The 21,961-nt window shown below is 32.3% G+C and overlaps 3 protein-coding genes across 4 annotated transcripts; 1 reads left to right on the top strand and 2 right to left on the bottom strand.

Moving 5' to 3' along the window:
* Positions 1-373: 373 nt before the first annotated feature.
* Positions 374-4,745, bottom strand: LOC101218905 (zinc finger transcription factor YY1). The gene is made up of 6 exons (XM_011657244.2): positions 4,451-4,745; positions 3,930-3,988; positions 3,120-3,319; positions 2,593-2,682; positions 1,349-1,492; positions 374-1,119 (listed from the first exon to the last, which is right to left on the bottom strand). The coding sequence occupies exons 1-6, from the start codon at positions 4,534-4,536 to the stop codon at positions 586-588; spliced, it is 1,113 nt and encodes a 370-aa protein (XP_011655546.1). The 5' UTR covers positions 4,537-4,745; the 3' UTR covers positions 374-585.
* A 2,662-nt stretch (positions 4,746-7,407) lies between these two features.
* Positions 7,408-9,317, bottom strand: LOC101219144 (serine/threonine-protein kinase-like protein At5g23170). Of its 2 annotated transcripts, none has more exons than XM_004135297.3 (2): positions 8,549-9,317; positions 7,408-8,231 (listed from the first exon to the last, which is right to left on the bottom strand). In XM_004135297.3, exons 1-2 carry the CDS (start codon positions 9,088-9,090, stop codon positions 7,772-7,774), a joined length of 1,002 nt encoding a protein of 333 aa, XP_004135345.1. In that variant the 5' UTR covers positions 9,091-9,317; the 3' UTR covers positions 7,408-7,771. The 2 variants fall into 2 exon arrangements, with proteins under 2 accessions (XP_004135345.1, XP_011655545.1); XM_011657243.2 differs by having other exon boundaries at positions 7,408-8,234; positions 8,549-9,316.
* A 7,028-nt stretch (positions 9,318-16,345) lies between these two features.
* On the top strand, positions 16,346-18,750 carry LOC101222378 (transcription factor TCP8). Its single transcript, XM_011657242.2, has one exon. It carries the CDS (start codon positions 16,657-16,659, stop codon positions 18,268-18,270), a length of 1,614 nt encoding a protein of 537 aa, XP_011655544.2. The 5' UTR covers positions 16,346-16,656; the 3' UTR covers positions 18,271-18,750.
* Positions 18,751-21,961: the final 3,211 nt, after the last annotated feature.

The raw sequence follows: 21,961 nt of genomic DNA, 5'->3' as shown, positions 1-21,961 counted from the left end.
ATCAACATCATGGAGATACAAGTTACTCTCACGGAGATCGTCTTGAAATATAAGACCGACTGAAGAAGTAGATTGGAGGATAAGTCCATGAAAAGACAATGAAAACATGTGTATTTTTTGTGTCAACAATAGTATATGTATTAAAGCGTTTATATCCTTTTATAAGATATCCATTCCACCCACGTCTCAAAAAACTTGAAATTTGAACTTCCAAATTGTTTAAATACACATATCAAATGTGTCACACATAACTCCTAGCTTTTACACATTTCACCATCATATCAATTTCACAAAAAAGAAAAAATGCCTCCAGATAGAAATCTCATAAAGGGTCCATTAGAGTTCAAAAGATAGGTTAAATTAAGCTAATGGAAGTGGAACATAGAAATGCATCATTTCATTAACACAAAGCCAATCAAAAGATATCATAATTTCCATGTGAAATCCATTCAAGATTTTACTAAAATGGAGAAGAAGAAAAAACTACTAGTTTCTTTCAGGTACAATGGAACTTTTTTTAGAAAAAAGAGGGGCAAAATAAGTTACATACAAGCATGCCCATTTCTATAGCCATTTCTGTGGATTTTAATCTTCATATTCTGTTTCCTCATCATCTTCTTCGTTTTCAGCATATCTCCATCCCTCCTCCACGTTATCGCGGTCCTCCTCCTCCGTTTCTTCGCTATCTTCTTCTTCATAGTTTTCTTCTTTTACTGGCCATGATTTTTTAACTACACTCATTGGAGCAGGAGATGGAGTTGTGCCTTTCCGTTGTGATATTTTTGATGGCGGTAACTTCAAGTTTGGTTTAGGTTTGTTCTGTTTCTGGTTTTTTACATTTGCCCGTTTTCCACCATAGACATCTTGATCACTGGCTTCTACCTCGTTTTCCCCATTATGTTGCGCATTGCCATTGTCTTCTACCAGATGTCCAGGATGCTCTCTTCTCAAATGAAGTTTAAGCTTGTATTCATGGATGTAAGCCTTTTCGCACCCTTCGTAGGGGCAAGCATATGGACGATCAGATGATGCAGAAGCGTAAGCTCCTCCGGAAGGTTTAGAAACCTTAGTTTGCTTCTCGGAAGGTGGTGTATATTTAACCACTTCAGCTGTCACATTCTATAAAGATGACAATTAATCAAATGCTAAAATAAATATATAACTAGATTCACAGCTCAACTTTAAGATGATCTTATCATAAACAAGAATAAACCATGTATTACTATTGAGAGAATCTAAGTACAAAAGGTATCCTTAGAAGAGAAACACTCTGAACAAAAATATAAGAATGAAACAAGAAGTACACGAGAGCTAAAGCAATGCACTAAACAGAAACTGTTAGTATTACCTTTTCATGGTGAGACGTAATGTGGTTCTTCAATTTGTACTCATGGGCAAATCTCTTTCCACAATCAGCGTACGGACAGATATGATAGTTCTCTTGTGAATGCGTTTTCATATGGGATCTCAAGTTGAAATCCAGGGAAAATGCCTACAAAGAAACAAATGAAATGTGGGTCTGGGGTTTGCACTTGCGAGAAAAGAAAGAAGCTATATGCTCACAAAGTACAAAATTATCTTGCATGCTGAACCGATTATATTGTAATGCACCAACTAGTATAAACAAAACCACGAACTAGTAACCAAATAAATGCAGGATAAAAAGAATAAATGTTCAGAGGACTGGACATTCTATTATAAGTCCTAAGCCTGACAACGAGAAACCTGATGAGATACAATTTCCAGTAAGCAACCAAGTCTGCAGCTGTTTCTTCAGCACATTCACAACACATTCCAGAGATTTGTTGAAGAACATGGTTGACTTCATAGAACTCCAAACGATGTTATGGATGTTAACACAAATCATGGAGAGGGGTTTCTAACTTAATATACACTTTAAAATCCTACCCAAATGGAAAATATACGAAGTTACTATCATGTTATTAATGGTGAGACATACTTTTTATTTGCAAACGAAAAATCATCAGATATTGCTCAATTTTTTGAGAGTCAATTAAGAAATGCATACAACTGCCTGTAATATAGCAATCTTTAAAATTAACAAACAGTTGCTGGAAGAGCTAAAGATAAGCAACAAATTCATTGCTCTGGACTAATTGGAGAGCTTTTTTATAATCTCCTTGGTTATTGTTGGATGTCTTATCATGCTCTCTTCCGTACATTTATTTTCATGGGGAACGGACTTTTAATTGCTTGAAAAAATATAACAAAAGCAGGGAACAAAGACACCGACCCAAGGAGCCTGTAAGAAACTACTCCAAAGGAGCTAAAAATTGAATAATTACACGTTGTTTGTTTAAAATACACCAGGCAGACAACATATTTAGTGACTAATTTCCTTCCAATCTTGAGATTTCTTCCCCCGAAAAAGAAATCCAGCTATTTCATTTTAACCAAAGATCCATACTAAAGTTTTATACAACCAAATAACCAATTTTTTGTGCCTTTACCCTGCCGATTAATGGATGTTTTGTTTCTGTTTCTTATCGTTAAAAAGAAAAAAAGAGAAAATGAAAGGACACAATTCATTGCTCAAGTCAAACGACAAAATTCAATGGATCGATTGATCACCTTACCACAGCCTTCATGAGGACAAACAAAATCTCTTTCACCAGTATGAATAAGGAAGTGTCTTTTCAACTTCGAACTATCCAAAAATTTCTGCAAAAAAGATATATTTTTTTGGTGTGAACATAACGTTGACAAAGGAAAATAAAAAAGAATATGAGAACAAATCCATGTGAGAAACGTTTTTGATAAATAATAATACGATACTATCGATGGCAGGTGACAACTAGAAATAGTGCACACCCACTTCAACTTGATATTAAGAGAGTTTTAACCAAATATGATCCCATTGACTATTCTCTATCATACAAAGTTTTGTAATGGAAAATCAGAAGAAAATACTATTCCCAAATATGAAAAGAGAAGGATCAGTGAAATTTTATTTTCTTTTGAATCTTTGATAAATGGCTAGTTACTCGCACTCCACAATAATAAAAGCCCAAGTTGAATTCCATGCTGTGGCCATGGAATTTTACAGCAATGTTTTAGTTCAATTCTAACAAATCTGAAAAGAGGACACAGAACGGTACCTTTCCACAGCCCTCATAGTGACAAACATATTGCCTCTCCCCATGAATATGAGAATGTTTCCTCAAAGCACCAGCATCAATAAATGTTTTTCCACAGCCATCATAGCTACAAAGGAAAAGCACTTCAGTGGTGGGTTCTGGTTCAGGCTCTGGTGCCTCTGACTGTTTTGCTTTCTCCTTTAATGCCTTTAATGTATCCTCTAGGCAAAAACAAAGAGGGAAGAAAAAAAATGAGAAGGTATAAACAAATAAAAATAGAAAAGACAGAACCAATGACCAAATTGAAGTAAGTTTTCAGAATTTATTTTATTTACTCCACATATGGAGTCCAGGTAGTTGATTAAAGGAGGGAGGGAAGCCATTTTCGGATATCATTAAAATCAAAATAACAAAAAATCAGCCATTCAATCAAAGTATCTGTAATATCTGATGCATGCACAAGATATGTAAAGGCAAGATCCCCCTCATCAGCAAAAACACTCAATGGCTTTCTATTGGTTAAATAAAGGTCTTATGGCTATGGTATCTATAAGCAGGTATCTAACAATCCAAAGCATTGATCTTTTTCAGAAAAACATCAACAAAACGCAAAATTCCTTCCTCTGGACAATTGATGGTCTAATAATCCAACTTCGAGTATAGAGCTCCAAAGTTAGAAAGCAGCACCAACACAAGACGAACATTAAAGCCTTTAACCACTATGGTTAACGTGAACCCCTTAACCTGACATTATCGTTCTAGACAACATTAATTCAACTAAGGATAACATTCAACAGTATAGTAATGAAATAAAAATGAAAAGAAAAGTACCTGTAACCCATTTCAAAAGAAAACACTTTCCTCCAGTTGCAACAACATCTTGGGTGACCCTAAAAAGTAGCTAGCATGATCAGTCGGGAACTTACAACCTAAACACAAGGCATATATACAATACTACAAGTCTTCCATATTTGACAATATTTTCATTATTCCAAGAACAAAAGAATACACATATATTCATTCAGCAGGCATGATTAAAATCCTAAAATTTTCCCCATTCGAGTGTCTATTTGATTGTCTTTCTCATTCTTTGAATGCTACTATAAACAAAAGGAACCTAATTCAATTCAATCCCTTGATTTCAGCCCAAGCCATGATAGAAACTGCATGTGTCTCTACACATCTCTCTTGTAAAGAAAAATTTAATAATTATCCTCTAATCGAATATTGAAGTAGAAATTAAAAAGTTCTAAATTAAGCCCTAAGCAGGGAAACATATATCGATGGTAGCTCAAAAAATTAGAATTATGTGGCGGGAAAAGAGAAGAATGAAGAATGAAGAATGAGAATACCATTCTTTGATCCATTTAACAGGAGGAGACTTGTTCTTCACAATGGGTCGCCTGTCGAATAAATTGTGATTAAAGTGAGTTTCCATGTCTCTTTCTCAGTCTCTCTCCCCTTTCACACCTTCAAGAAAATTGAACAAAAACTCAATCTAATCGACAAGAGCTTAGGAAGAGAAAACTCAATCGAAGAGAGAAGAAAAGCAATGGGGAAAAGTAGAGGAAGATGAATGAACAGGCAAGGGGAGAAAGACGGAAGCTTTCAGGTTTCGTGTTCATGTCCGTTTACAGGTTTAGTCTGCCGGGTATTTCTGGACCGGTTCTCCGAAACACAACCGGTTCATTATCCCCTTCTCCACCCGATCGGTCCAATTTTCTCCCTTTTATTTATTAGTGGTTGATTTCTTCAACATTAGTTAATTAATTATATATAGGTTACCTTTCATAAACATAATAAAAATATTTACAGCTCGGGTCACGAATTGAAAAATCCTATAAAATAATTTAGGTAAATTAAAATACTTCATGAAATTTACCATTTTTTCTAAAATTTAAGTTTATCCTTTCTTATCATCCTCTTTATTCTCTTCCACCGACTCTCTTTTGCGATATTATTTCTTTCTGTCTTCTCTTTGTTTTTTGACTATCCTAATTTAAACTATCAAATATAAACGATATTGAGAAAAAAACATTCGGCTATCAAAATTTAAACGATTAAATTAAAAAATATATTTTTTTATGAACTTTTTTAAAAATAGCAAAATAAATTAAAATATTTACGAGCTATAGCAAAATTTTAGATTCTATATCAATTATAGAAACTGATACAATTCTATCATATATATCAATGCACTAATAGAATGATATAAATATCTATCAATGTTTATTATTGATAAAATCTAAAAAATTTGATATAAGTTGTAAATATTTTATCAAATTCAAACGTGAAATAAAAAAATTGCATGTCTTTTTTTTAATTCATGTTAACTTTTTTTTAAAATTAATTTCTTAAGTGGTTTATCATTTAGTTAAACCAATGAATATTTTGGTTTCAATTTTGATTCTTTTTTCAATGTTTGATTTAAGATAAAATCAAACTAAGATTTGGATTCTTTGGCAGTGAGATTTAATCTCTTTTTCCTCCTATTTCTTCAAGTTGACACTGAAGTTTTGGATTTGTCTCTTATACCAAAATGTATACTATACTTAACATTATTGATATTGACAAAGGAAGCATATAGAAAATGAAAAAAGCACATTTGGATGATATATTTTGACGCATTTATTGTGAGACATCGACATTTTAAAGATAGTTCGCAACAATTTGTAATCGTTCGAGTAGAAAAGTTATCCACGGTAAATCTAAATTATCGGAATGAAATTCCTATATAGTCAACATTGTAACTACCAAAAGTACATTTTCTTGTTGATGAATATACCTTCTACCAACAGCTTCTTGCTTGACATTGGCATAGTTTCATTTAATCACTTCCGTCAATAGCTCCAATATTACGTTGACAATCCAATTGTTGACGGCAATCGAAGGCTCCTTCAGCGAACCTGTGCCGACGACTATATTGCATCAACGTACAATAAGTCAATGTGTTTTTCGAGATACAGTATAAAATTCGATGTTGATTTCTTGCAATGATCGAACATTGATTTAATTAATTTTTCATTTGATTGCACCACCAAACAAGCCCAATCATAACCCTAAAATAATAAATGCATGGACACGCTCGTTTGCCTCTACAGTAGAGAAAGAGATTTAGAGATCTCGATAATACCCTCATTCAAAAGATTAATCATCTCCAGTTAATATCCAACTCGACCATGATATATTTAAGATTTGTAATGCAAAGATGCTCTCAATCCCAAAACAAATCGCTATATCTTCAAGGAGCTTCACCCATAACACCGAGGAACAAAACTTAAGATCAATTATGGCGAGCACATCCCAAATTGTCACAAAGCACCATTGAATGCATAATTAAAAACCATATGACTCATTCACGTATTATTACATATTTCAATCTAACTCATATATCTAACCTCTCACCTAATATCATATCAATTACCACTAAACGACTCACAACATGACTAAGATTAGGATATTAGAAATCTTATTCTCGGATTGATGTAGACGTTTTATTATGAGAAGAGAATTATTGGGATAATTTTGTAGGGTGGTATAGATATAAACTAGTGGTTGAAGCCTTGAATGGTGAGAAGTGCTTTTTCTTATTTTTTGTGTGTGATAAACATGTGAAGGGTATGCCTATAGTCTATTATTTACAAGTGAACAACCATTCAAATTTAGACTTTATGTTTGTGTTGTAAGGTTATATAGGCCTACTACCTTCAACATCATCAATAATGCTTGAAATCCCAACTATCCTAAACCTAGAGTAATTTAATATTAAATGTCATTTTAATTAATTTCACAGACTAAATATATAATCTGGAGAAGTTTTGAGTTTGATTATCGTTTGGTATGGAGATTCCAAAACGCTACAACTTTATCATTCAATTTAAATTTTGTTTCAATTTAGTATTCCATGTTTCAACCTTTACACTTTGTTCACCATAATTTCTAATGAACAACACTAACTTTTAATCTTTAGCGTTATTGTCTATTAGAATAATTGTGAAGTTGTTAAATAATTTTGAATATTTATGAAGCTCAAACGTCAAAAGTTAATTTTAATAGGGACGGAGGAAAGGGTGTTTAATAAGGTAAGGGTTAAATTAGTTACTATAAATACTATTTCAAAACTCTTTATTTGCTACTCCATTTACTATTTACTATAGGTTTTACTATTTTACCCTCATCATCATTTTTTTTTTTTTGCTACTGTACTAAGAATTCAACTAAAATAAGCGCGACTATAAACATGTTAAACAGACAAAGTCAGCATTAAATGAAGTTGTGAAGTATATAAACTCATAAAGTTAGAAGTTAATTAAAGAAAAAAAGTTTTGATAATCATAACATCACAAATTTTCAAACCAAAACTGAGTTCACAACTCTACACACCTCAACTCCTTTCCAAAGCAGAGGATTGGAGAGAGTGTATGAGTGAATGTGTACCTAATACTAATACCCTTTCTGTTTTGTCATCTTTTGAATTGGACTTCTCTTCTTCAAACCTTTGTTTTTGTAAGCACTTCCTCTACGATAGCAACATCACACCTACTCACTTTTGACCCAATCCCACTTCCTTCCCCTTCTTCCTTGACCCTTAAAAATAAGAAAACTTTTTTTTTCTAAGAACAATCAATACTTACATTAGTTGCAATTTGACAATAAAAAGCATTAGTTTTAGTTTATTTCTTAGACATGTCATTAATCATTGTACAAAAATCGGATCGTCTCTTCCTTCTAAATCTCAAGAACTTCATGGGTTGAAAAAATTGAATGCAACACAAACAACAAGCACTCATTTCCATTTCCATGGCTTCCACAATCTCCGCCATGGAAGGGCGCATCCCCGGCTCTGCACAAACGCATCGTCCGGCCAATTCCACCACTTTCCGCAACCTCCGCTCCGCCCACTTCGGCAACGTCATTCTCTCATCGTAAATTCCTTGGAATTTATTCTGTTCTATCAATGGCCTTGCCCACTCCACGATCGACGCTGGGGATTTAGAAATGTCCATTGCTTTTCTGCCGCTAATCACTTCCAATACAACCACTCCGAAGCTGAACACGTCGCTCTTTGTGCTTAATTTGCTTGCCGTCGTGTATGAAGGATCCAAATACCCGATTGTTCCCGCGGGCTTGCGGCTGCTGCACAAATAATTATAACGTCAATTATTACTTATACCCATTTTAAATATAGCAAAATCAATCCAAAAAAAATAAAAAGTGTTAATATGATATCAATAATTTTGCCAACAATTGAGGCATCATTCATTAAGATACCATTTTAAAACTATAGCTTTTCACACTTAAGTGTTTCAATGTGAATTAGAAACAAAATACATTAATCAAATAGTAAATAGTTAGCTACAAGAGACATCTATTTTCCTCTATCAATCAAATTTAATTTTAGGAAATAAAAAATATCATGGATAAATTAAGTTTAAGATTTAAATGGATACCCGATTATTCGAGTGGATTTTCCGTCACCTTCGTCGGAGACGGCGAGCCCAAAATCGGCCAATTTTAGATCCCAATTAGAATCAAAGAGGATATTCTCTGCCTTGATATCTCTATGAATGACAATAGGATTAGCTTGATGAAGGAAACAAACCGCACGTGCAATCTGCGTGATAATATGCAATCGTCTATGCCAAGAAGTAGTTGGCACAGGCGCAAGCACGGGTTGGAGCAACAGATCACGAAGCGAGCCATTGGGCATAAACTCCATGACCAAAAGCTTGTTCTTGTAAGAAGGTGAGTCGAAAGTGGTTCCAAGGAAGTTAACCACCAAGGGACTTGGGCGCAAGGAGAGTAGAACACGAGCTTCGTTGTCGACTTTGGAGTAATGGGTTTCGGATAAGGGCTTCTTAACTGCAACGACTCGGTTGTCATCGAGAATAGCTTTGTAAACCCATCCGTGAGATCCTTTGCCTATAAGTCTTGTGGATGAGAAACCATCTGTTGCGTACAAAAGTTGCTGATATTCAAAGAGTTCAATCATAGTTTTCCTTTTTGAAGTAGTAGTGCAGAGAGAGTAGTGTAGTTTCTATGAAGGGAAAAATAAAAAGTATATAGATGGAAGTGCTTTTGTTGGGTTGCTGCTATAGATAGCTTCTTCCCGTTACATTGCAGAGACTTTGTTGGTTTGGAAGGTAAGTGGGAAATTATTGAAGAAAGGGAAAAGGAGGAATCTTGGGAAAAGGGGAAGTGAAGAGTTGTGTCGATGCTCCCACGCTCATCTCCATTACCTTTACCTTTATTATTTTTATTTTTTATTTTATTTTGTTCATTACTTTTATAATAATAAATATATAAAATTTAAACATTGCTTTTAAATATATCTAAACCAACCAAAATATTTATATATATATATATATAAAAAAATACTTTTCTTTAGTTTCAACTTTTGTACGAATACCCACTTTCGACCATGAATTTTCAAAACAACGAGTGAATAATTGCAAATTTAGTGATTAGATGCAAAACAATTAATTATAAAAAATTACAAATATAACAAAATTGGTTAAATTCTATCGATGATAGAAGTCTATATAGACCATGTAGTAAATATTGATCTATCATTCATACATCATATAAATCTATCAGCAATACAAGTGATAGTTTTGTTATATTTGCAATTTTTTAAAAATGTTGTTATATCTTTAATTATTATTCCTAAAATGGTCATAATTATAATTACCCTTTTAAAAATAGATTTAACAGATTCTCTAATAATTAAGAAAATAATTAAAAATAGTAAAATATTATATTCTATGTTTGTATTTTATAAATATTTTGTTCGTTAAGCTATATTTGAAAAAAAAAATAGCTGTGGAAAGGATATGATTTTTAGAACTATTTTTTAAATTTAAGATTATAAAGGAATTTTAAACATCTCTACAAAAATTCAATAACTAAAAAAAAGTACATTTTCAAAACAAACGGAAGGACAAAAAAGACTTTTTTTCTTTTTTTTTAAACTCATACACCAAACACAAATATTGTTCGTAAACATGATAGTAAGAAGTCGATTTTTCCTATTCATAGATAGAAGAAAAATATGAGAATCAATATGTGATACATGTTAAGTGTATGTTATGTAGACATACGGTTATATTTTAATTACTATATATTTGATACTACTTTGATCAATTTAATTATTTGAATGAAATTGTGTAGGGTGGGTGGGTGGGAGTAGTTAAGACGCAAATCTTGGTTTGCTTAATATATAAATTTTGTAATGTGGGATATGGATGGGAAGCGTTGAATTTTAATTAATGTTTGTGTTTGTGTATTTTTAAACTAAGAGTTGGTTGTGTATATAATGACCTAGTGAATTCATTTTTCTATTATTGTTTTAAATCATTTACGATTTTTCTAATTATTGGGGGTAGGAATTTAATGATATATCATATAGTTGTAAGTTGGATTTGTATACATATATATATATAGAGATATATACTAAATAAAACACTAAAGTTTACCATTTTTTTTTCAACTCTCCTCCTTGCCATGATAATAAGAAATGAGAATAAATATATTTTGATAAGTACAATAACAAAATAATATTATCACTATATTAGATTTGAAATTTCAATCTGAAGACTTAATCGTTTTCAATATTTAATAGAATTAAAATAATCAAACCTTCCAAAAAAAATAAAACAAAAGTCAAAACTTAATTTAGAGTCAAAACATTTTTTTAATATATATATATATATCCAATCAAAGATCAAACGTTTCAAGATAATCGAGGATCGGAATTTAATGGACTAAAAAGAAAGTACTTTTTATAAAAGTTATGTTTATTTAAACTATTTTATTTTGATAACAATTATTTAAAATAAAATTGAAACCTTTTTCGAAAACATATTTAGAGGAGGAAATAAACACTTCAACCAAATTTTTAGGGTTGGGATTCAGGGGATTAGGAAAAGGATTATGACTTAAACCTTGTTTGGACCAAGCTTTTGCATTTTTGGGGATTAGGGTTAAATAACCCTCCAAATTTTTACTACGCTAATAACTCTTCTCTGAAGCACATACTATCATAACGCTATCATTCATATTATCATAACGCTAGAACTATTATAATTTTAGACTTATCATAATCCTTTTCTTCCATAACTTTTTCTCTTCCTCAAATGCATCCTTAGTGATTTATACAATAGATAAAAATAATCGAGTCAACAGAATTGAAAGTCACTAGTTAGAATAAGAAGAAATTAGTGGAAAAATTATAAATTAACAACATTTTAAAAATTACAAAGTTTTAAACCGAACGATGGATTGATCGACCAATAATCGATTTGTACTCATGATAGTTTGAATATTTACAAAATTAACCAAATCGATTAAGTAGTGGTTTGATTAAAAAACGGACTCCAACTATGTAAAAATTGTTTTCTCAAGAAATAATGTTGGATACATAGTTTTTTAGGTGGGGTTGTTTGCAGGCTTAAGGGAGGGAGATGGGCCGAAGCCCACAACCAGAATCGAATCAATTACTAGGAGAGAAGTGATTGTACAAAAATGGGTCAAAAAGCCCAAATGATTCACACATTCATCTTTGCTTGAACGGTGTGACTTCTAACATTCTCATATTTCTATATCATTGTTCATATCGCATACTTGACATAATGATATTTTTAAAAGTAATTATAATGAAAATCCTTTTTAAAAATAATGAATAAAACTCGAGGAAGCTAAAAGGTCGTTGGAATTAAAAAGAATAAAGTGCAATTAATATATTTAGATTTTAATTGCAATCTTTTTTAATTTTTATTTAACAAAATTTTAAAATTAATAAAATTTGTCAAAATCTATCACTGATAAATTATGTAACAAATATTGTTCTATCACTTAATAAAAGTTTATTAAGACATTGTTATATTTACAATTTTTTTAATATATTGTTACATACTTAATTATTATTCTACAATTTACTACAAATTGTATAATTATTTTTAAATTTATAAATTTATTAAATAAAATTGAAAATAAAAAATAGAATTTTTCAAAAAATACATTTTGTTTTTCGAAACAAGAAACAATAGTTATTATTTTGAAAAAACAAAAACAAAAAAATTGAAATAATTTCCAAGTCAGATCTTAGTTTTCTTTTTTTATAGTTGCAATCAATCTAAATGATTTAGAAACATATTAAATAAAGATTTTTCTAAAAAATGACGAATTTTTTACCTTCCAAAATTTTATTACACTTTACAACTTTAGATTTTTAGATTTTTATTTGGTAGGCTGTAAGTAAGTAAATGAGATTTTGACATCTACAAGACTTCCATCTCTATCCCTATCCCCATGGCATCTTTTGGTGTCTTTTTCAACCAAATATATAACCCTTTTATATATATATACACACACACAAATACACATGTATATGTATTTAATAATCACTAATCTCAATTACTAACATAAACTAGTAGCTATTTGAGACAAAATGAAATTATTGATAATTTTTTCATCATTTGAGGTTGAGGGGAGAAAATGGTAGTTTTTGATGCATGGATGACTCTTGTACGTAAGTTTTACATCAAAGTTTCTTATTTCTCTTTGCCTTTGAAGGGTAAACATCTATTGTCCTATCAATCACAAGAGATAGCTCATCTTACACACAATTATATACAATACAAACCAATGTTGATCTACTTTTAATTTACCATTACTTGACAAACATGTAATGACACATACAAATTTCAAATATGTAACCCCTAGCTAAAAGAAGACAATTATGTGAGTAGATGTAATAAATGAAAAGAGATATTGTATATCTTGAGGATCCAATGATAGATTAAATGGAAATTTAAAAAAAAAAAATGAAGAATAATGTATGGGAATGGTTAAATATAAAGAGTTAGGTAGAGATAATGGAGAAATAGGAACAAGTGGGAGTGATGGGAAGTAAGGAAATGTGTTTGCAATCAGATAATGCATTAATTTGATTTTTATGAATTTGATTCGACAACAAACCTTCGACGCATTTAGTATAAATTCAAGAGGCTCGAGTCTCCCTCAACTTTATTGTCTTTATATAACATGTATAAACAAAACCAAATAATGTTTAATATTTTTAAGCAGTTTTGTGATAAGTATGCTTGTTAGTCTCATTTTCAACTAAGGTTCATTTCTTACTTGTCTATTATTTTCTATATCTGTCAATAAATTTTTTGAATCTATTACTGTCCCTAGCTAACGAGCGGTATAAAATCAGTCATATATGATAGAAATGATATTATTCAAGAGAAAACACAAAAGCTTATGAAAATGAAAGAGGTAAAAACACGTAATTACTTACTTTGGGTTAATTAAGTAAACTACATATTACAGTCGAACTAACGTTCGAGTTACAAAATCTACGATAAAACTATTCAAACATATCTTCTTAAAACTATTAGAATGAAAACTCCAAATATGAAAAGAAAAAGAATGAATTTAATTAAAAAAAAGAAAAGTAAAAGAGAGTAAAAGTAATAAATGAGAAAAGGTAAAGGGAAGGGGTGAAAAGGGAGAAAGTGAGAAAGTGAGAAAGTGAGAAAGTGAGAGTGGGAACAGAAAGAAATGAGGATAATATCATTCATGGGATCTTCATTTTTTCCAAATATAATATATATCTATTTTACATTATTATTATATAAATATCTTCTCTCTCTCTCTCTCTTTGTACAATGTGTGTGTGTTTAGTAATTTCACAACACTCAGTACAGACACAACCATTAATTACTCTTTACCCCCACTCTCTCACTTTTTCTCTTTTCCAATTCCCATTAGGCCCTCACATCCAAATCTATTAATTTTCCAAATCTTTCTAAATTCATTCTTCTTCCAAATCCCTCCTTCTTAACAACCCTTAACGCCTAAATAGAATATACGTATTATATCGTATGCACGTAATATATATATATATATATCTCGTCCGGTCAAAACATCAATCGTCAATTGATCGACTGCAAAACAAAAAATGACTGAGTTGTGGATCTCGAAATATTGACAAACCTACTTTTATCTATTTCCTCATCCCATCCAACACTCCAGTGCTCTTAAGGCCTTAATCTAATAAACATATGAGATTATAAAAGAGACTTCCCCGTGTTCATAATAAAATAATAATAATAATATTTCGATTCAAATCGTCAATAAAACACGGAACATCAATTTTTATAGAAATTATTATAAGAATACTTTTAAAAATAGCAAAATAAATTAAAATGTTTACGAATTTTAGTAAAATTTTGGATGGGTAAATAGTTACGTGGATATTTAATTTTAGATTTTAATTATTATTTACAAATGTGAATAAAGAAAAGAAGAAGAAAAGAAAAAACAGTAATTGCTTTGTACTCTCAAATAACACTGCAGAAGTACTTATTTCTTTCCACTTTTATCTAATTGATTCTCTAATTTTGTAATACCCCTTCCCACCTACTTTTCTTCTAGGATTCCACCTCTTTTGTTCTTATTATAAAATCAATTCCAAAACAAAATTTCAATGCCCATTTCATATTTCAATTTTATTATAAAGTTCTTCAGCTGCAGCAGTATTAAGATACATGCCTTTCAGATATTTGGATTTATTCAATTTTGGACTTTATCTTCTACTTCTCAATATATGTTTAAAAGAGATTTTTTTTTCTTAATTAATTCCCCTATTTTTTGGAAAGTGTAAAGAATATTTCCACGCATTTGTGTTGGTTGTTATAATAATATGAATTATCATTGTTAAGTATTATAACAATTGTTGGGGAAGACTTTTGAATTAAATTTGATCAAACCATTGTGTGTGTGTGACAGAGAATGTGGATAACACTATTATTTTAATTGAAACATATGTAGAGATTGGGAAAACCGAGTTAGTTTATTAATTTAGTGGTAATAATAATAAGTGAAGAAAGAGGGAAAATTAATGATTGTTTAATGTAAGTTAATTAATTCGAAAAATATTTAGATATATTTCGAAACACATCAACTTACAATGTTAAGTACTTACCGTGTGAATAACATCGCGGCTAAAAAATGCATTGGTTTCATACCTTAGTAACTTTAAACGCTATACATTTACTCTTTCATTATTATCCTAAAGCTTGTAATTATGCAACATAATTAATCATTCACTCAATTTACTATTCCACATACTAGTGTATCAAACACGCTAAGTACTAGGAGTGAACATGGAAGGTCAAAAAATTGAAACGATTCCACCTAACTGAAGTCGGTCGGTTGGAGAAATGGTAGAGGTGGTAATTAAAATTTGATCTAAAGTCGGTCGGTTTGAACGGTAGGATTGGTTGATATAGAAAACCGATTAAACCGACTTATAATTTTTTCTTTTTCTCTTTTGATAAAAAACATTCTATTTTTATCAAATTTTAAAGAAGTATTTTATTGAACGATCGTACAAGAAGTTAAATGCTCATTCAACCTCTTATACAATCCCATATAATGCTAAAAACGACCAACCATCCAAATCGATTCGACCCATTCTCATATCGATTTCAATCGTTAATAAATCATTCAATAACGTGTCGAACGAGGAGAAGAGATTTGTTGGTAAAGGAAAGAAATGGTGAGCATAACGTTGGATTGAATATGAAATATATATATATATAATGAATGAATGAATGAATGGAAGAGGAAAAAGAGAGAGTGATAAAGTGGGAAAGCATATTTGGGAAAGATATGAGGGGGCGGCGTGAAGATATCCGGAAAAGGAGTGCTCCGAGTGAGAAAATAAAGAAACAAAATAATAAATAAAATGCGGAGTCGGGTTGGGATGAGCTGGCGGACTAATTCAATAGATGCTTTTTCAGTTTAATCTGATTTGCTTTTAGTAGGAGAGGGGGGTGGGGTGGGGGGGAAAGACCGTAAAGCCCATGAGTTAGAAAAGCAAAAGAAGAAATGATGTTGCTCGGTATGTACCATGTTGTATGTGTGTTTGGACCCCTATGCTATCGATAATAACGTGGAATCGTGGACGATCGAGTTGGGTTTGGGAAAAGACCCAAAGGGGTCAAATAGTAAATTCTGTCAAGATAAACACGATCCAACTAACGTACAAACTGTGAAGTTAGTGAAAAGAAAAAGAAATCCATTGACCTAAAAATGAGCGGCAAACCCGTTTTGTTTAATAGTAGCTAGGGAATGAGCATTTGGTGAGAGAGTGTGAAATTAGATGTAAAATGGATTTTGATAGCAGTAAGGAAGAAAATAGATATACAATAATTAAAGGTGTGTGGAGTGGAGAGAGAGAGAGAGTGTGTGGAAAGGGAATGAATGAATATTAAGTTTATTTGCAAAACGGAGTGAGGTGAAAAGTAGTTAAAGGAAAAGAAAACAGAAAACACAAATCATATAACCCCGTTTTCTCCCCTCTTTAACATCTTTTTCTTTTTTGTTTCAAAACAGAAGAATTGGGAATATGGAATGATGAAGAGAAAGAAAATTATAAAAACATAAAAATAAAAATAAGTAAAAGAGAGAGAAAGAGAGAGAGAGAGAAAGAGAAAGAGAAAGAGAAAGAGAAAGAGGAGAGAGTCAAAGGGGTTTCCCCACCAAAATGGAACTTACAGATATGCAGCAACAAAGCAACAAGCAGCAGCAGCAGCAACAGCAACATCATCATCATCATCATCTTCACCATCAGAACCAAACCCAAAAACTTGGCTCTTCTCAATCTCAATCTCAATCTCAATCTCAATCCCCATCTCCATCTCCATCTCATGGACACCCGTTTGATGCCAGATCACCACCTTCTTCTGCTGGAGGAGGAGGAGGAGGAGGAGGAGCAGGAGGAGCAGGAGGAGGAGGACATCCAACTTTCATGGCTTCCACCTCAGCTTCCTCCGCCGCCACCCACCACCTCGACGCATCACTCGTCATCGCTACCAGATCAGACACTACCGCCGCCGCCGATCCTTCTCCCCGATCTACCTCTACTGCCAACGCTGCTAACAAGCGTTCTACTAAAGATCGTCACACGAAGGTCGAAGGTCGTGGCCGTCGTATCCGTATGCCGGCCACTTGTGCAGCTAGGGTTTTTCAATTGACGCGTGAATTAGGCCATAAATCCGACGGTGAGACTATTGAGTGGCTTCTTCAACAAGCTGAGCCGGCTATAATTGCGGCTACTGGTACTGGTACAATTCCGGCTAATTTCTCCTCCTTGAATATCTCGATTCGTAGTAGTGGATCTACTCTCTCTGCTCCTCCTTCCAAATCCGCTCCTCATTCGTTTCATGGCGCTGCTTTGGCTCTCGCTCATCATCCCCACGCTTACGAAGAAGGCTTCGCACATGCTGCTCTGTTAGGGTTTCACCACCAGCAACAGCAACAACAACAGCATCACCTCAATTTAATGACCGCTGATCAAATCGGCGAAGGGTTACCTAGCGGCGGAGGAGAATCGACGGATAACTATATGAGAAAACGATTCAGAGAGGATTTGTTTAAAGAAGATACACAATCTCCAGGGGAAAGTAGTGGAGGCGGTGGATCTCCTAAAGCAATGAAGACCGATCTGCAATTAGAGAAACAACAACAACAACCATCAGCGTCCTCATCGGGACTACTCCGGCCTGGAGCGGCGATGTGGGCGGTGGCGGCACCAGGTCCGAGCAGTGGAGCGAGTAACACGTTTTGGATGTTACCGGTGACGGCAGGTTCCGGCGGGGGAAATGTAGGGAATTCTTCTGGAGGAGGCGGCGGCGGCGGCGGTGGTGGTGATGGGGGATTGGAAGCTCATCAGATGTGGCCATTTTCGACGAGTGGTAACACATTGCAGGCGCCGTTGCATTTGATGCCGAGATTTAATATACCTGGAGGTGTGGAAATTCAGGCAGCAGCAGCAGCGGCGGCGGCGGCGGCGGCGGCAGGAGGAGGAAGAGGCGGCGGTGGGCAATTGCAATTGGGTTCAATGTTGATGCAACAAGCAGCTGGAGGCGGCGGCGGTGGTTTGGGGGTATCGGAGACGAATTTGGGAATGTTGGCTGCTCTTAATGCTGCTTATAATTCAAGATCGGGAAGTGGTTTCAATATTAATTCTGATAATCATCCATTGGAGCATCAGCATCAGCATCAGCATCATCATCATCATCATCATCATCATAATCCAGCTCATAATACTAATACTGATCATAATAGTGGAGATGAAGCTCCAAACACTTCCCAATGACACATTACCAAACCCAAATTCCACCTTCTTGAGTAAGTGTGTTATAATTCTTTGTGTATAAAATCACATTCTAATCTGCATTTTTAACCCCCCCTTCTTCATTATTATCTCAACAAGAACCAAAATTCAAGTTGTTTTAATTATCCAACTTGACCATAATAGTTCAACTGGTATATGATTATCAGCTTAACTATCAACTTCCAAGTATTCAAAAGCATTGTTTATCATATGGGGGTGATTTCTTTTTGGATGTTCTTATTGATTTGAGGGTTTTTTTTTTGTTTTTGTTTTTGTTTTTTTTTTCTTAATATTGATGATGAAGATTATGAGGATGAGAGAGAGAAGAGGGTAGTTTTGTTTTGTTTTGTTTGAGATGTATTTTGATGGAAGATTAGGTACAATATGATTGAGAATGAGAATGTATAGGAGGAGAGAGAGATATTTCTATTCTATATATTATATATGTTTTTATTTAGTATATATTTGGGCTTTGTTTTTTTTTCTTTCTTTTACAAGAAATTCGAAAAATAAAAAAAGACATATACCATATTGAACCAAAACATTTCCAAAATATTTCTATTAGTTTTGTAATATATAATAATATGTGAGAAGAAAAGAAAAAGTGAAACTCAAAAGAGAAATGTTCTTTAGGCTAAGTTGAGTTGTTTTTTTCTTTCACTTTTTGACCCTTTCACTCCGTTTTAAAAGATAATGAAAAAGAAAAGAGAAGGCATCTCCTTTTTCTAGGCTATATCCTATCCCTCTGTTAGAATAAGAACCAATTTCTTTTCTTTTCTTTTTTAATTACATTACATTATATGCAAATAATGCAAAAGTTTTGAACTAACAATTTTTTTTAAAAAAAAATTGAGAATTAGATTCAAAAACTTTGAAGTGACAAATTGTGAGAGAAAAGTTATTTTGGAATCTCCATTAATGGAATTGAGAGGTGAAGGGAAAAGAACTAAAGAGGGCTGCTTGGTCACATACACACACATCATCAAAATCCCACATTAATTCATCCAACGTTTATATATTATAGTTTCCCAAAACTTGTGGAGATCAGATATATATCATAATTGTTATGATGTGTGTGACAAAAAGTATAGGAAGAAAATAGGGTTTGAAAATTCATCTCCATATAAATTCGAATACATAAAAAGATTAGAGATTTGAATCTTTCATACTTAAATTAATTGTCTTTGAAGGAAAAAAAAAAAACTAGTGTTAGCTTCTTTCACTACTTCGAAACCTAAAACAACAATTACAGCGTTTGCAGTGTAGGGTAGACTATAATAGATAATAAACTGTGTATTCTTATAGTTTGAGTGTAACCGTGCAAAAGAATTTTCGTATTGAGTTATTATATAGTTTATGTTTGGTTATAGCGGTCTATAAAATAACTATGGGTTATTAGACCATGTCTATTTTTTTTGCATTATTATTTTTGTCATACGTATATTTGGATATATGAAATATGATCATTTTTGAAAATTACCATAATTCAAAGTATACCTTACACCAATTATTATACGAAACTAGAGATACACGTATCATTAAATTTTATAATATATATCTTCCTTTAAAAGCGTTTTTCAAATATTCATTTTTATTTAAAGACTTTTGATAAAAACTTCTTGAAATAAAGACACAAATATGTTTTAAAACTTTTTTTAAAAAGTACTTGTATTTACAAATTTGTTATATATGCTAAAAATGTATTTACTACAATTTTTTAAAGTTGATTGATGGCGATCAGAGGTTGGTTGGTGGCCGTCGAAAGTGGTGATCAAAGATCGGTAATTGACTATAAAAGGTTTGTCAATGGAGTCACTAGAGGTGGTGGGTGGAGATTGGCCAACGACGATCATCGAAGGTGGTGTTCAAAAGTTGATCGACCAACATTTCAACCCGTAAAACAAATACTCCTTAGAGTTGAAGAATAGTAAGAACACATGATTAGTTATTTTAAATCCTAGTCCTAATCCGTAACTAGACCTAAGCATTGTTCTCAAACATACCCTTAATGTTCTAATACGAGCCATGCTCAAATTGTCGATTTTAATATATTAGAATTTTATTTTACCATGTCGATAGCATACTTCCCTAACAAGTAAAGTAGTCTCGTTGAAAACCACATACACATTCTCTCGTTTTATCATATAATTCGTCACACAAAAATTCTATATTTTTAGTAAGATACAAAAGAAATTCTCATCTATTTTGTATATATATATATGATGAGAATATGATTAATACAAGTAATGCATTTAAGTATTGCTATGGAAACAAATAGATTTGTTTTTAAAAAGTTGATAGAAATAAATGGAAGAGAAAAGGGCAGAGGAGAAGAAGAAGCCATTAATTGGGTTTGCATTTTCTATGTAATATGATGAAGAAGAAAAGAAAATCCAAATAGACAATTGTAGTTTAATGGAGTACTCATCATTTCCTGTTCAAATTCAGTTGTCCCCACACCCACATTATTGCTTTCTATCAATAATCTCTAATATATACATACATACATACATATATATATATATATATATATATATATATATTCATATATTAAGATTTTGTATACACTCCCTATGAATTTTTCTTTTGAAAAGAATAATTGTCATTTTTCTTTTTGGAAACAAATGAGATGTTACATTCATGACCCTCAAAGAAAGATCTCAAAGAATCTTCATATCTTTCATTTTACAAAAAAGAAATGATTCCCTAAATCACTGTCAACTCAATTTTGATGTAGAAGTTGTTGATGTGTTGAACGTCTATTTGAACATTACGAAGTCTTTTGCTTTATACTCAAGCCTAGCTATGTCTCTAGCACATGAGTTGAGCAATGTTTTCATAGCAAACAAAGGGCTGAGAGAGCAAACTTCTCAACTTCATTCTTTGAAACCTTAGCATTTGGGGTCAATTGTAATCTCTCTAACATCATGGAAAAGGACAGATTTGATGTCTTTTGAAAATTACAAAAATCGTTTCAAAAGTTATACGGTAATAGTTGCAATTACATCTTCAAACTTTTAATAATAGCTATTGAACCCTCCAAACTTGTAAAAGTATTAAAATTATACCTCAAATTTACAATAATTATAAAAGCCAAACCTACAAATAATAAAAATGAAATCCTCAAACCTATATAATCATTACAATTCATGTAAGATTGAAGTCCAAGTCTGAGAGTTTTAACAAAAAATTTAAAGTGATTTTTACACTTTTCTTGTTTTTTTAGTAACATATCATTAATCTACACTCAAAATATAAGTCAGCCTTTGTATTAACATTAATTTAATAATAATAACAACAATGTTATTATCATTATTAAGAAGAAGAAAAATCAAAGATGTAAATATATATATAAAGAAAAGAGTGGAGGTGATGGATGGGTGTTTGTATTATTAGGTAAGGCCAAGAGAGCAGTTTACATAACATCTGGAGCGGGTGAGAAGAATTAAATATGGAGCTTACGTGGTCCAATCAAATTCCTGTTAGGTGTAGCTACAAACAATGAAGTTTAATAATAAACTTTTTTATATAAAAAAAAATAATACATAAAATAATAATAATAACAAAGCGCGTGAGCTCCACACACCAAACTTTTACTCTTAACTTTCTATTTCTATATTCATTGTCAGATTCAATATGTTCATTTCTCATTGACCATACAGAAAAAAGAAAA

This window comes from Cucumis sativus, chromosome 5 (assembly GCF_000004075.3).
Source record: "Cucumis sativus cultivar 9930 chromosome 5, Cucumber_9930_V3, whole genome shotgun sequence".
Lineage (NCBI taxonomy): Eukaryota > Viridiplantae > Streptophyta > Magnoliopsida > Cucurbitales > Cucurbitaceae > Cucumis > Cucumis sativus.
This window is presented reverse-complemented; position numbering and strand designations above follow the sequence as displayed.